At 44.9% G+C, this 14,208-nt stretch overlaps 1 protein-coding gene across 4 annotated transcripts in view; it reads right to left on the bottom strand.

Annotated features, from left to right (window-relative positions):
• Positions 1 to 14,208, bottom strand: part of DENND2A (DENN domain containing 2A) — a 62,887-nt gene that overhangs the window by 22,040 nt on the left and 26,639 nt on the right. The window contains exons 3-10 of one of the 4 annotated variants that reach the window (XM_081212235.1): positions 12,233 to 13,432; positions 10,103 to 10,230; positions 9,070 to 9,191; positions 5,489 to 5,686; positions 4,443 to 4,539; positions 3,559 to 3,609; positions 1,553 to 1,749; positions 64 to 177 (exon numbers count right to left, since the gene is read on the bottom strand). In XM_081212235.1, coding sequence (XP_081068361.1) covers positions 64 to 177; positions 1,553 to 1,749; positions 3,559 to 3,609; positions 4,443 to 4,539; positions 5,489 to 5,686; positions 9,070 to 9,191; positions 10,103 to 10,230; positions 12,233 to 13,432 — 2,107 coding nt within the window. The remainder of the gene's footprint in view (positions 1 to 63; positions 178 to 1,552; positions 1,750 to 3,558; positions 3,610 to 4,442; positions 4,540 to 5,488; positions 5,687 to 9,069; positions 9,192 to 10,102; positions 10,231 to 12,232; positions 13,433 to 14,208) is intronic. The other 3 variants (XM_081212237.1, XM_081212236.1, XM_081212238.1) reach the window with 3 other exon arrangements.

The following is a 14,208-nucleotide window of genomic DNA, read 5'->3' as shown; positions in this document are numbered from 1 at the left end:
GACGGGAAGGTGCTATTGGTGGGTGAGAGAGAGAGCAGAAGAAAGAAAAACCTATGATGCAACTTGCCTGCTAAACTGGCAGACGGGTGTCCAGTCTTTAGCGTCAGGGAAGCAAAACTGAGGGATGGCTTTTAGCTGGTCCTCTGCTTCCCTCATGAATTTGAAGGAACGTTCAAGCTAGTGGAAAAAGGAGATTAGTTTCAGATTAGTGAAGAAGAGAGTGAAACAGCTTGAAGGACTGTCCTCTCTGCCCAGCTCTGAGATAAAACAAAGAGGTGATGGCAGAGACTGAGCTTCTGCCTGGACAGCTGCTTGTCTAGCGTACCTGATCTTCGCATATTTTCCCCTCCAGTTGCCAATCAAAGTTTATGGATTCTTCCATGCAGTCAGCTTCAAAATGCATCAAGTTCCTTGGCGCCATCCCTACCACACCATCAGAGGTAATGCTAACATTTTAAAAGCCATACCTTCAGTTAGGGTGCTTGGTGATCTAAGAACAGAGGGACCTGCCTTACACCAGGTAAAGACTGCTGGTCCTCTGTGTCCAGTGCTGATTTCTCTAAGAAGTACCAGCTTTCTAAAGGCCTCAGTCAGAGGACTTTCCCATCACCTGCTGCCTCGTTCTCTTTAACTGGAGACAAAGGATTGAAACAAGGACCCAGGGCCGGATTTAGGTTTGATGGGGCCCTAAGCTACTGAAGGTATGTCCAGCTGTCCTTTGTCAACAAAAAATTGCCACTGTTTTTTGTGTTGAATATATGCTATGGTATATGGTAATATATGGTATATATGCTATATGGTAGGGACGCGGGTGGCGCTGTGGGCTAAAGCCTCAGCGCCTAGGGCTTGCCGATCGAAAGGTCGGCGGTTCGAATCCCCGCGGCGGGGTGTGCTCCCGCTGCTCGGTCCCAGCGCCTGCCAACCTAGCAGTTCGAAAGCACCCCCGGGTGCAAGTAGATAAATAGGTACCGCTTACCAGCGGGAAGGTAAACGGCGTTCCGTGTGCTGCGCTGGCTCGCCAGATGCAGCTTTGTCACGCTGGCCACGTGACCCGGAAGTGTCTCCGGACAGCGCTGGCCCCCGGCCAATAGATGTGAGATGGGCGCACAAACCCCAGAGTCTGTCAAGACTGGCCCGTTCGGGCAGGGGTACCTTTACCTTTACCTTTATGCTATATGGTAATTTATGGACCTAATAGGTATCTAAAGCCATTTGCACATAACAAAATATGTATTTTATCAAAGTAATTGTTGAACTTATTTTATATTTTGGAAATGTACATCCAGTTTTTTTCCTTTAATTTTTTTGGGGGGGCCCCAAGAGAGTGGGGCCCTAAGCTACTGTATAGCTTGTTTAGCTTATAATCTGGCACTGCAAGGACCCATTACATGCGAAGTATGTGTGACTCTATTGGATCATCCCCTCTTTGGATATTTCCAACCATATCTCTGAAGCAAGTACTTCTCACCCCAGGAAAAAGAAAATCCTTGTGGTTTCTCTGTCCAGCTACCAACTTGAGGTGACCAAAGTCTGCAAGAGCACCTTCACTCACATGGCCCACCTTTAATGGAAACTGCTGGGTGACTTCAGGGACATATGGGGCACAAGCCTGCTTCTTGTGCAACGAGACCACTACAAAGTACTCAAAGAGTTGCCTTTCTTGGTACTCGATGAGATCCCGCTCCAAGGTTTGGTATCTGGGGGCTTGTTTCAGGCGAGACTTCACATGGACCAGGCGCTGGCTGTGAGCTATACAAAGACAGGCAAAGGAAGTCAGGTTTGTGTCACTGTTTTGCATACTTAGTATTCCCATAATGCTTTGAAGTCCCTCCACCCCTTTTCTCAATGTATTCTCCATGATCTAAAGGGTTTGGTATTACTTCATGCCATGATGAGGACAGAAAAATGTCCAAACTATGCCACAGAACTGCAAAGCGACAGTTCTGTATAGATGGTATTTAACACCTGAAAGAATAGCAAAAATGAATAAAAACTGTGGCGATATCTGCTGGCGATGCAACACAGGAAAAGGTACTATGATACATATATGGTGGAATTGTTTAAACATCAAACAATTTTGGGAAATAATATATAATGAAATGAAAAAAATGTTTAGATACTCATTTAGGAAAACACCAGAAGGTTTTCTATTGGGAATGGTACCAGGAAGCCTAAAGGAAGAAGATAAGACCTTATATTTATACGCAGCAGTAGCAGCAAGGCTATTGATTGCGAAAAACTGGAAAAGTGGTATAATACCGACAAAGACAGAGTGGCTTGCCAAATTATTGGAGTATTACAATATATCCAAAACAATGGAAGAAATTGGAAGGATTTCAAAAGAAAAGATAGATAGGGACTGGAAGGTGTTTAAAAGATACTTGCAAAATCATATCGAAAAATCAGAACTCCTATTAGAATAAACAAGTTCCGTTTCAAATACTGAAATATCAAATAAGATGGAAAACAATGTGTAATAGAAAAAGAAGTATGAAATTAGGGTAAATGTGTGTGAAAGAAAGTAATAGAAGTGGAAAGAAATTGTAATTGAGTAGATTGGAAGTCAAACACAAAGGTGGGGTGAAGGGTTGGTGGATGGTGATGGGGAAAGGAACTATTTGTGGGATTGTAAAAAAAAAAAAAAAGCAGAACTGCAAAGCGACATTATATGGAGGGCAAAGATGAAATGTAATATTAGAAGTCATTGTACCATGAACTTTGTGGTACAACGGGGGAGAGAGAGAGCAAAGTGACATACAGTCGGAGGAGTCAAAGCATGTCAGGAGTTGAGCATGTATATATTTAACTGCATAATTCAAGATCATTTTCTGAAAAGAAAAATATAAAAGGCTAAAAATATTTTCTGTGTTGGTTTAATGGTACCATTAATTTTTAAAAATTGGTTGGATCCAAACTATGTTCACTGCAGTTGGTTGTTAATATTGCAATCAATGGACCTTAATTACAACTTACTTTTCACATTGATTTCAGTGGGACCTACATGCAAGTCACTTAGCCTGACCCAACCCATTAAGTCTACAAATTATTAAATAAAACAGGCATATTAAACACCCCCACCCAAATGTGATTTTCCCACGCTCTGATCCTTTGGCAGGCCCCTTCCCCACTTCATTACATGTGCACGTGCATACAGAAAAGAAAATTAAGTCCAAATCCAAAATATTAAGGTAGAACCTTATTTCCACCTTATCAAGGTTGTAAACCTGAATGCATGCACTCAGGAGGGAGTAGAACCCAGGGAATATTTTAAGACTTATTTCTCATTAGACCTGCACAGGGATGCACTACACATGAGTTGCAAAGATAATGAGCTTCTCTGCAAACTGTGATTCTGGAGAGCAGCATCGGCTGTGCAGCTCTCAGAAAGCTAGGTAAATTGCATGTTCATTTTTACAGTATCTGAATGTCTATGCAAGCACAAAAAGAAATCTTGGTGCCTTTGGGAAAGAAAGAGTCTTGGGTGCAAATCATTCCTCAAACCCAGAACTTCCATTGCAAAAATCTGCCTCTCTTTTGCTCACACTCTTGCTTTCTTACCTTTAAGCTTCTCTTCAGTGTCGCTGTCCGATTCACTGTTCTCATCTGTAACTAGCAGAAAATAGAGACGAAGAGAATAAAGATCTTCTACACTTTACAAACAAAAATAGTAACTGCCTCCTAAATCAAAACGCAGATGCCCTTCAAGACACTCATTTCCCTGAATTTTGTGGTGCAGCCCTCCAACCAAATAAGGTGTACAAAACTTGTAATATTAAAGTGTGTATAAAGATGCACATAGAAATGAAAATAACATACAGAAAAAAACACATTAGGAGAAATGGCTCACAAAAAAGGTGTATGCTAGGCAGTAATTGCACACAAAAATGTATATATTGAGAAGGACTTCCTTAAAACAAATAAATCAAAAACTGATGCAGAAAAGTGCAGACCTGAAGTTACGATTAGAAAACTGAGAAACTGAAGGTGTGTTTGAGTGTTTGCCAGAACGGGCATACAGTCAAAGTGTGTGTGGGGGGGGGGGGAGTGAGACACTCACACAAGCCCTGACCCTAACACCCTCACATGCATCACACCCCTTATTAGTTCCCGACCATCCCAGTGATGAGTGGAGAAGATCCACAGGGAGCTTCCACTTGCATTCACTTGAACACATGAGCACTCACAACCTTTGTTTATCCCCAATGCACATGGGCACTTATGTGCAGGCTGCCCCCGTCCACAGATACAGAGCTGGCAGGCTCAGTGCATGAATGCACCTTGAGAAATAAGACAGATTTGTTCAGCCCTTTCAGCTATTTAATATTAGAAAGAGTGGTGGCAGTGCGGGGGGGACAAGAACAAAACCACAATGAACCCCCAAACACAGTTCAAGCAAACACCCCAAAGCCTTTCTGTCCCTTCTCTACAAACTTCCTCCTTACCTCTTCCTGAGCTGCTCTCTGTGGACTGTGACAACCTCTTGACTCGCTTCTTCCCTCTTCGCGCTTCATAGATGGCATTGATTTTTAACACCAGCTGCTTAACATAGAGAAGAAAAGTCAGCGTTTTCTCCATCCACAAGTCAAGATAACTGAAAATCCCTTCTCCCTTCCTGCTAATTCCTCACAGTTATTTTCCTTTGGCCCTTTCTAGCCTTCTGCTCCAAGTATTCTTTCTCTTGGTGAGAATCTTCCACAATTCTGTATTTTTAATTTTTCTTAAAGTAGTGTGCAAGTTAAGCAAATTTTAGAAAAACATGTAATCCACACAGCTAATTTGTAAAATACCTTTAATCTGTAAATTTGGGATGTGAAACTGACTCTCTCCGGTTTGGTGAAGGTAGGCTTACCAGGTGCATGTATATTTTACCTTCCTGCACATACTATTTAATGTACATTTAACCTGCATAGATAATTTGGAATGTGCTATTACTTTGGAGGTATTTTTCTTCCAATTTAGACTTAAAGTAATGGATCAAGGGCCTTCTTTACACATCACAAACTTCAATGCTTACCTTAGGTCTTGTATGGGGAACTTGTTGCTCTCCAGATGTTGCCCGAGAACAATTCCCAACCTCCCTGACCATTGGCCCTGCTGTCTGGAGTTGATATGAATTGGAGCCCACCAACATCTGGAGAGCCACCAGTTCTCCACCTTCTGACTTAGGTACATCAGTCATACATCCTTTCACAAGACTGGCTCAACCCAAAGCGGGGAGGGGGAACATGTGATCCATTTTACATCCACAATAGGTGGTTATTTCAATAGCAGACAACTTAAATTTACAACTTCATCTCACAATGATCCATAAAGTTTTTGGCTGGGCCCGTACGGAGCGGACAGAAATTAAAATTCCAAGCCCTTCAGCATATCCTGTTAAGGTTGATGACATCATATCCATATGCTTATTCTCAGTCTTCACTATCTGCCTGCCCCTCCCCTAAAAAAACAACAACCGAGAGAGAGAGAGAATATCTGTGTGGGTTACCTTAGGAATTTTTCTCCTCCTCTTGCCATTTTGAGTATCACCCAAGGAGAAGAAAGTATCATCAGGGCTACTAGGGGTGGAAGGGGGACTGATTCTGGAAGGAGAACATGTCCCGTCTCGGTTTGATTTCCGTATGTCTAATAACTTGAAACTCCGCCGTTCCGAATTCTGCCGAAAGAAGATGGGCTTGGAGAGCAGCTGCGTAGGCCAGACGGGAACAGGGGAAAAACAGGCGGCAGCATTTAATCGGAGATGTTGCATTTCTCCACGGCAGAAGTAACTCCCACCCCAAGCGGGCAAAGCAGAAACGTTATTACAATACTTCTTGGCAGGTCATCTCTGGCCTAATAAATTTCAGCAGATACTTTGATTTTCACAGGAAGGCCCAGCAAGATAATAGGAGAGACTCTGATTCCACATCGTGCCAAACTCACAGCAGAGTCTCGTCCTCATAAGAGAAAGAAGTCTTGTTGCTTGTGCAACCCAGCCTGGCAAGCCTTGTAGCAGCAGCAGCAACAAAAAAGCCAGCAAAACCAAGCAACCAAAGACATTTGTATGGGAGAATGAAAGAGCTACTGTACCACATCGGACCAAAAGTAACACGGGCCAGTAGTCTGTCAGGCTGTGGCCGTTTAACAATTGCTTCAGAGAAAAGTTTAAGCAGTCCCGAAGTTGCATATTTAGGGATTGCTACATTCCCTAACCCTGTCATTTAGCGATTGATTCTACCCAGTAATAATAGAGTGGTCTGGCACCTGTTCGTGGGTCTTCTGATGTTCAAGTCCTGGGTTTCGACATGGGAAACCCAAATGGGAATCCTGGCTTAGCCATGAAACTTACTCAGCGACCTTTGGAACTGTTGAAAGGTTGGTGTGAGCATAAATAAGCTCTCTGTGTACTGGTAACTGCTCCAGAAATTATTTCCTTTCCATTCTCAAAACCCCAAACCCCGAGGGAACAGCAAGCCTAATCTTAATCTGGGGAACAGCAGCGGGGAAGAATTATTATAAGCTGACAACCAAACTGGAAAAAACCTCAATGAATGCGATGGGTACTTAGCTTGGTTTCTTTGTTAATGCAAACAAACAAAAGACTACTTTTTCAACATTTTTAGGAAATAGCAATACCTTTTTGCAATAACAAGACTGTTTTGCAATCCAATGGGTGACATTTCCAGACTAAAGAAAGGCAGGTCTTCTAAAACATTTTGTATGGAATCATTTCTTCCCACTCCTTTGAACCGCATATCCATATATGCAATAATTAATAGTACCAGTATTGCAATGCCTCTTTTTGCAAGCTCGCAACAGAGATGGACTCTCAACTTCTCACCACTTCTCCCTGCTGGTTGTGCCTTCAGCCTCATCTTCAGTGCAAGAGGATTCCCACCTCCCACCCCTTCAGTTAAAACACTTTGGAAAAGACTATGCGTGTCCGCTATACTCTGTGCAGCACCTAGCACACTTTAGCAACATCAAACCATGTTGCAAGGCATCCGGCAACCCGCACTTCTCTATTTTGACTCATCCAGGGTCCAGTTTCTAAATCTGATCCATGTGCCTGGGGTCTGGAGCTCCCTAAGTTAATGACACTGAGCTAGATGCCATGGTCAGTTTCCTCAGCAGCTCACCCCCCACCCCAAGCCTGCAATTGGCAGTGAGCTCAACAGAGTCTCTTCACCAGACTTAACAAAACCAGAGACTGTGATGGCCAGCTCATTCCTAAAAAGAAACAGAATGCCTCTCCTCATCCAGCTAGAAAGGTCTGCATTTCCCTGTTCAACTCCTATATATCACCCACAGAACAGGTAGGAATTAGGACACGTCCCAACACAGAGTTTGCTCCCTAGATGACAACAACTTATTGGGATGTGCTCCAAGACACTCCACCCAGGTGTGTCCTGTGTGCCCATATTTCCTGGACTCCCAGAAAAGTCAGTGCAATAGCACAGCTGCAGCAGAACATGACTCTCTTGCTACTCAACAGTTCAAGGGCAGCTCCCAAGTGCCCTTATGCTGTCTGTACCAATCAATGGAAGGTTTCCCACATTTTTGCTCTACTGTCAGTCATTCATTTTACTACTTTATGGCAAGGGCGGCCAGGCTTCACCTTTGTGAAATCTACTTCTGCTTTTTGTTTTTATAAGAAGCCGGAGATCCGCCAACCAGAGCCAGGAGCAAAAGACATGCGCATAAAAAATTAAAATTATGAGCTTGGGAATTTGCCCTGAGTCCCAGAAGTGACCTTTGCTCACAGTTCTTCCACACAAAAATGATGACCCTCCCTTTTGGTATTTCAGCATGATAAATGAAGGGGTCATTTGTGTCATTGCTATGGTTAAACAATGAGGTTGCAGAAATTCTCGCTTGTCTGCTGTAAGTCACACCCTGGTATCTACCAATAGAACCCAATTCACCTTCTGCCCACTCCTCTTTTATGACCACTATTTTGCCAATAGTTTTCCTAGTAGTGATATATGGAAGTGAGAGCTGGACCGTAAAGGCTGATTGCCAAAGAGTTGATGCTTTTGAATTATGGTGTTGGAGGAGACTTTTGAGAATCCCATGGACTGCAATAAGATCAAACCTCTCCATTCTTAAGGAAATCAGCCCTGAGTGCTCACTGGAAGGACAGATTGTGAAGCTGAGGCTCCAATACTCTGGCCACCTCATGAGAAGAGAAGACTCCCTGGAAAAGACCCTGATGTTGGGAAAGATTGAGGGCACAAGGAGAAGGGGACGACAGAGGACGAGATGGTTGGACAGTGTTCTCAAAGCTGCCAGTATGAGTTTGACCAAACTGCGGGAGGCAGTGGAAGACAAGAGTGCCTGGCATGCTCTGGTCCATGGGGTCACGAAGAGTCGGACACGACTAAACGACTAAACAACAACAATATTTTGCCAATAGTTAAAAAAGAGAAAGAAAACAACCACCACCAATAACAACCCCAGGATGTTGGTGAGGTAGTAGAAAAATTAAAGATGGCAGTGTCACAGGAGTAAGAACTGAGACAGCAGTAGAATTAGAATGCAGAAATAGGATGATACCCACCAAAAGGGACAAAAAAGGAGCAAACAACCCACAGCTTTGTAACAAAGTGCTTAGAAGCCTAGAGATCTCAGATCGATGCTAGGCAGCTTGTAGCCAAAGAGAAATGCCAACCGATTTAAAAAAAGGAGGGGGGGTTGTGTCCCATTTTCCTAGCACCATTCCTTCCCAATCACATTAACACAGTCTCTTATATGATCTTGTAGTATTCTTGCATGCCTTTGGCTGTGGGCTGCCAAGGGCTGCCAATTAAACCCCACAGTGAGACGGAATCCAGAATGCACCATCCCAGAACCCATCAGGATTCAAGTGACATAGAATTCTCTCTCTCTTAACATCACAGAACTCATTGGGCATGAAGTAAACTACACCAGGGAGTTAATCCAAGACAGGAAACCACATCAGAGGGCGAATCAGTAATCTTGTTCCCTGCAGGGCATCCATTTTCTCACCACTCTGCCTTCACAATACCAGCCAAAACATATAACTTTGGGGCACTGGGTTTTCAAGTCACACTGGTTAGACCAGGATACCTTTGTGGGTGTGCCAGGGACCGAAGATGAAGGAGACGCTTGGAAGTTCAGGACACATTTCTTCCCCAAGCAGCGGCTATTTGTCTCAATATCTTCATAGGGGTTCTCTTTTGCTGGTGGATCTGGAATAGGAAGCCAGAGGCAGCAGATAATCAGCACACAACACTGCAAGCCTTTCAGCAGCTCAAGGAGAACTTGGGTGCTGCCTTTACCAGATCAGTGCTTTTAAGATCGAGGTCCAGCTAGTCTTTTCCTGCCCACTACAGGCAACTGGAAGACTTATCGTTGGACGGTTTAGCATGTTGCAAAGTATGTGAAGCTTCTCCCCCGCCATTGCTTAAACTCTATGCATGGAAAATCTTCACCTGCTGAATTTATGTATGTTGAGCAACTGTACAAACAACCTGGAAGCACTGAAGTCCAGTGCTTCAATATACTATGGCCACAATCCAACACACAGAGTCAAGTGTGCTTAAGTCTATTAATCTCCACTCCTCTGCCTTGGATTGTGGCCTGTACTTCAAATGCAAGACAAACATTAACAAGTCACTCAAACCCCATTAACTATTCCCCAACAGCCTCAGATCAAGTGAATCACTTTTGGATCATCTTTTAGCTGGGGATTAACATAAACATCCAACTTAATCTATGCCGCGTGTTTGTGTGTGCGCGTGCATATACCCCTTTAGATATGTTATGTACATGCAATGTTATAACTGTCAGTATATATTCTTCTGCTCTTACTACTTTTCTATTACTAGCCAAAATATAGTGCCCGTGTTGTAATCTTGTGATGTACATTATTTCTGCTGGCAAAGCAATTCTGAGCATCAACAGGAACCCCGTCTCGTCCCCCCGCCCCCCAACACCCCCCCCACTCGTAACACACACAACAACTACTTCTAACAGAACACTGCCCTAAATTCTAGCTGCTCTAAAATAGACTTTAACATAAAGTTAGGAGAGCAAATGAACTGAGATTTAACTACTTAGGTCTTAAATATCAGGCTGCCCATCACTCAAAGTTGCCTACCTAAAATATCTTCATAGACATTTTCCTCTGATAAAGTGCGCGTTAGGGCCAGCTTGGTCTGGGCATACCAATCTACCCGCCCATTCTCGGAAGAGGACTGCAACAAATCTTCAAACTCATAGGACTTCCTGTGGCATTTGTGGGGTAGAGAGAGAAGCACAGCTTTTAATAAGTTGACATATGAAATACCATTTACAGGTTTAGTCAGCAGGGTAGGAACTGCATCTTCACACATTTGTCTCATGTTAAACCACAACTGTAAAGGTTCCCCCCCCCCGATACTGTAGATCTCAATTCTGTGATCCCCACATCTCACCGTTCTTACATCCTGGCACATCTTTCCTCCTTGAGCTCCACCACTCAAAGATCTCTTGTTCACCCAAAAGATTCTGCCCCTTCTCCCTTGCTCTTCTATGCACTTGGAACTGCCTCTCAGAACACCTGCATGATGTTCCCTCCCCCCTCTTTCCATTCCTTCAAGTCACTTCCCCAAATCTAAATGTGTCTTGAAGCCTTTGGTACATTAGTCTTCATACTCACTGAAATACATCCACTTGGTTTGTCTATTTACTTTGCCTCCATTTCTTCCCTCTCTGTTGCCTCCTAGGTGTCAATATTTAGACTGCTAACTCCTCAGGGAAGGGACCCTTTAGTGAAGTGCCATGTATGTTGATGGGCAAGCTAACATAAAACGAACATAGGTCAATTTGATGCACTTGAGTCTGCTCCGTGCTTTAGCTGCGATGCAGGCCAATACTGGATCAGGAAAGGTCAGGGAGGAGCTTGCACCTCTTTACAAAAACCTGCTTAACTGTTGGAGAGCCATGGAGTTAAATGGTTCCTTACTTCTAGGAGTGGCCTAGTTTAGAGGCCCTCAACCCTTCCAGTCTGAAGGCAAAATTACAGATTGCAACATCGACCATCATGTTAACTATAGCCCTTTTGTTGCACATAATAGGTAATAGAATATAATCACAGAATTTGAAAGGACCACGAGGATCATCTGGTTCAACCCCTTGCAATGCCCAATGTGGGGCTCAAATCCAGGGCCCTGAGATTAAGTCTCAGGCTCTACTGACTGAGTTACCCACTATAAATAGCCCTTCCCTTGCCAAGTGCTTCCCTCCCCCAATCCCACGCTGGAAATCACCACCTCCCCCAATGAACTGGTTTCAGCAGGATCTGTGTCTCCAAGTTACACTGGGGTCTGGGGTTTAGGTGGTGGGAGCAAGGAGGGAGCAGTTAGAAAAGGAAGGGTTAACCAACACATCTCCAGCACTTAAGGGGGTTAAGTTCACATGTAGGCTGGATCTCAGATAGCAGAACTGTGCAGAGACCTCTCTCTGCCTAAGACAGGTGTAGGATTCTTTTGGTCCTAGATGTTGCTGAACTACAACTCCCATCAGCCCCAGCAAGTGTGGCCAAGGGCCAGGGAAGATCACAGCTGCAGCTCAGCAACCTCTAGATGAGCAAAGGTTTCCCATACCTGGCCTAAATCCTTGGGCAGGCTCTGCCAGTCAATGCCAGGCGAGATAGTCACCTTCGGTTTGGGGGCATTGGACTAACCCTGTTGCCCTCCAGATCTTGTTGGAATGAAACTCCTATTGTTGCTGACTATTGGGGCTGATGGAAGCTGGGAGTCCAGCAACATCTGGAGGGTCACAGATCAACCACCGCTGCTTGAGAAGTTCATATGCATGAAACTTCAAAGAGGGAAGAACGCATTGAGTCCTCTCTTTCCATCTGTTTACAAACAAAAGCAGAGTGTGTGCCACTCAGTCCCTTGCCAAACTCTCCCTCAAAGCAAACTAGCGATTCACCATATAAACTGGTTCTCCAATTTATGCTCTATTTCCCTCCCCCTCTCTCCCCCATGTAAGTTTTCTTGCACACAGTGAAGTCTAGCAGAAAATCAGTCTTGGCACACAGCAAGCCAATTCTGACCAGAACTGAACCCCAAGCTTTTTGGCTGCATCGAGCCACATCAAAATACTGACCGTTATCAAATGAGGAAAACACGATCCACACATACCTGGCCAACAGTTTGAAAGGAATCAACACATATTGGATGTAGGAGTTATATGAAGAATTCCATATTCAGCAGTTTAGAACAAAAAGTAGGAATGATACCTGTGATCCGTGTTCGCCTTATGCTTCCCATTCCTCAGTCTTCTGCTGACGGCCGAAGGAGGGGGTGAAGAAGGGAGGGGAGGAGGTGGAATAGAAGGCAGAGGGGGCAAATTTCGCTTATTCCTAACTGGCGGAATCCACCCCTCTTCGCCCTCGTGCTTGAAAGTCCGCCGAGGCTTGGGCAGCGGATTGATAAAAGGCCTCTTATCAAGCAATCCTGGCTCTGTGTAGACATTTTCCTCATTCCCGGGCTTGCATTTTGCACGGGATGCTTTCACCTCTTCCAGAGTCCCAAAGATAGGCTCACCAGCTTCGGAGTCCCAGCTTAGAAGCCGTTTCCCAAGCTCCGTCCGGCTTTCCTGGCCTTCAGAGGGACTCTGCCCCTCGTCCGCCTTCTCTTGCAGGCAGTGCGGGGAATAGTAAGTACCTGGCAACTGGGGCTGCAGCTCTGCCGATGCTCCTCCCTTCAAGGCCTGCTCCAGCTTCTTGACCTGACTCAGGACAGACACGTTCTCCTTCTGGACCTCCGTCTTCCCTTCCTTCAACTCGGTGCTCCTGCCAGTGTTGGAAGTGGGTTCATCTTCCTTGAGTTTCATGTCTGCTTTCTTCTCCCCAACACATTTCAGCACCCCGATTCTCCTCTCGTTCTCCTTGCTTGCGCCTTTGCATTCCAGCTGCCAGCTTACAAGCCTCTTGGCGTCCACGTCCCTCACCGCTGCATTTTCCCTGGTCATCTTCTCCACCGCGCCCAAAAACGAACTGAGCTCCTCTTTAACTCCTTGCTCTTCCTCCTTCCACGCCAACGCAGGAGACAGAGCTTCCTTCTTGCCTTCCCACTCCGAAATCTTGTCCTTGATGCTCGAAGGCTTGCTTTTCAAAGTTGCTTTCCCAACAGCCCGCAGGCTTGGAGCACCTCCCAGTTGCTTCCTTATAATCTTGCTGCTTTCTCGGATGTTTAGTTCTACAGAAGGGTCGGCAATGATCATCTTGGGACTGAGCATGTTCTGCTGAATGCAGTCTATCCTCGGATCCAACATCAAGTTCTCCAGCGCCTTCAGTGTGCTCTCTACCACAGGAGATGGCTCAGCTTTCTGTACCAGTTTGGGCGTGATGGTAACAGTCTCCAAGCACTTCCTCTTTGAAGGCCTGCACCAAAGTTCTGCCTTTGTGGTTGTATTATTTAGACTTTTAAACCTGCTCCTAAGAAATGAAGGTAGAAAAATTGACAGAGGAACTTTACATCCACGTTCCTTGCTCTCTGATTGGTCATGATCTTATAGTATAACTTTTAACCTTCCTGCAGTCTTCATAGGTTTGCTCTCCTCTCTCTGCCTTTACTTTTCCCTTGAAAGAGGCATACTTGTGTATCCAACCCCCTTTTCCTCACTAAAACAACCTCTGTCGACCTGGCATCCTCCAAATGTTTTGGACAACAACTCCCATTAGCCCAAGCCAGCCTGAAGCAGATGAGGGTTGCAAAAGTAAAAAACATCTGGAGAGTGCCAGGCTGCAGTAAATCCAGCTGCATCTTTACCCCACTCATCTAAAAATCTTAATCATCAATTTCATTCTGCATCTACCTCCCCTTATCTCTGCACTAATGTGAGCCTGTGTTTTGAGATTTTAAGTGGGTTCTTCAGATCAACAGAATCCCATTTTGTGTAGCGCATGTTCAAAACCCTTCCACAAGCTTGCTAAAAAAAAGGGTATTGCTATAGCAGTACACTGTGTGCAGCTAGCTTAAGGGGTAAAGGTAAAGGGACCCCTGACCATTAGGTCCAGTCATGGTCGACTCTGGGGTTGCGGCGCTCATCTCGCTTTACTGGCCAAGAGAGCTGGCGTACAGCTTCCAGGTCATGTGGCCAGCATGACTAAGCCGCTTCTGGCGAACCAGAGCAGTGCACGGAAACGCTGTTTACCTTCCCGCCAGAGTGGTACCTATTTATCTACTTGCACTTCGACGTGCTTTCGAACTT

This window comes from Podarcis bocagei, assembly GCF_964188305.1.
Source record: "Podarcis bocagei genome assembly, chromosome: 10".
NCBI lineage: Eukaryota > Metazoa > Chordata > Lepidosauria > Squamata > Lacertidae > Podarcis > Podarcis bocagei.
Note: the sequence above shows the minus strand (reverse complement) of the source record. Positions and strands in the feature narration are given on the sequence as shown.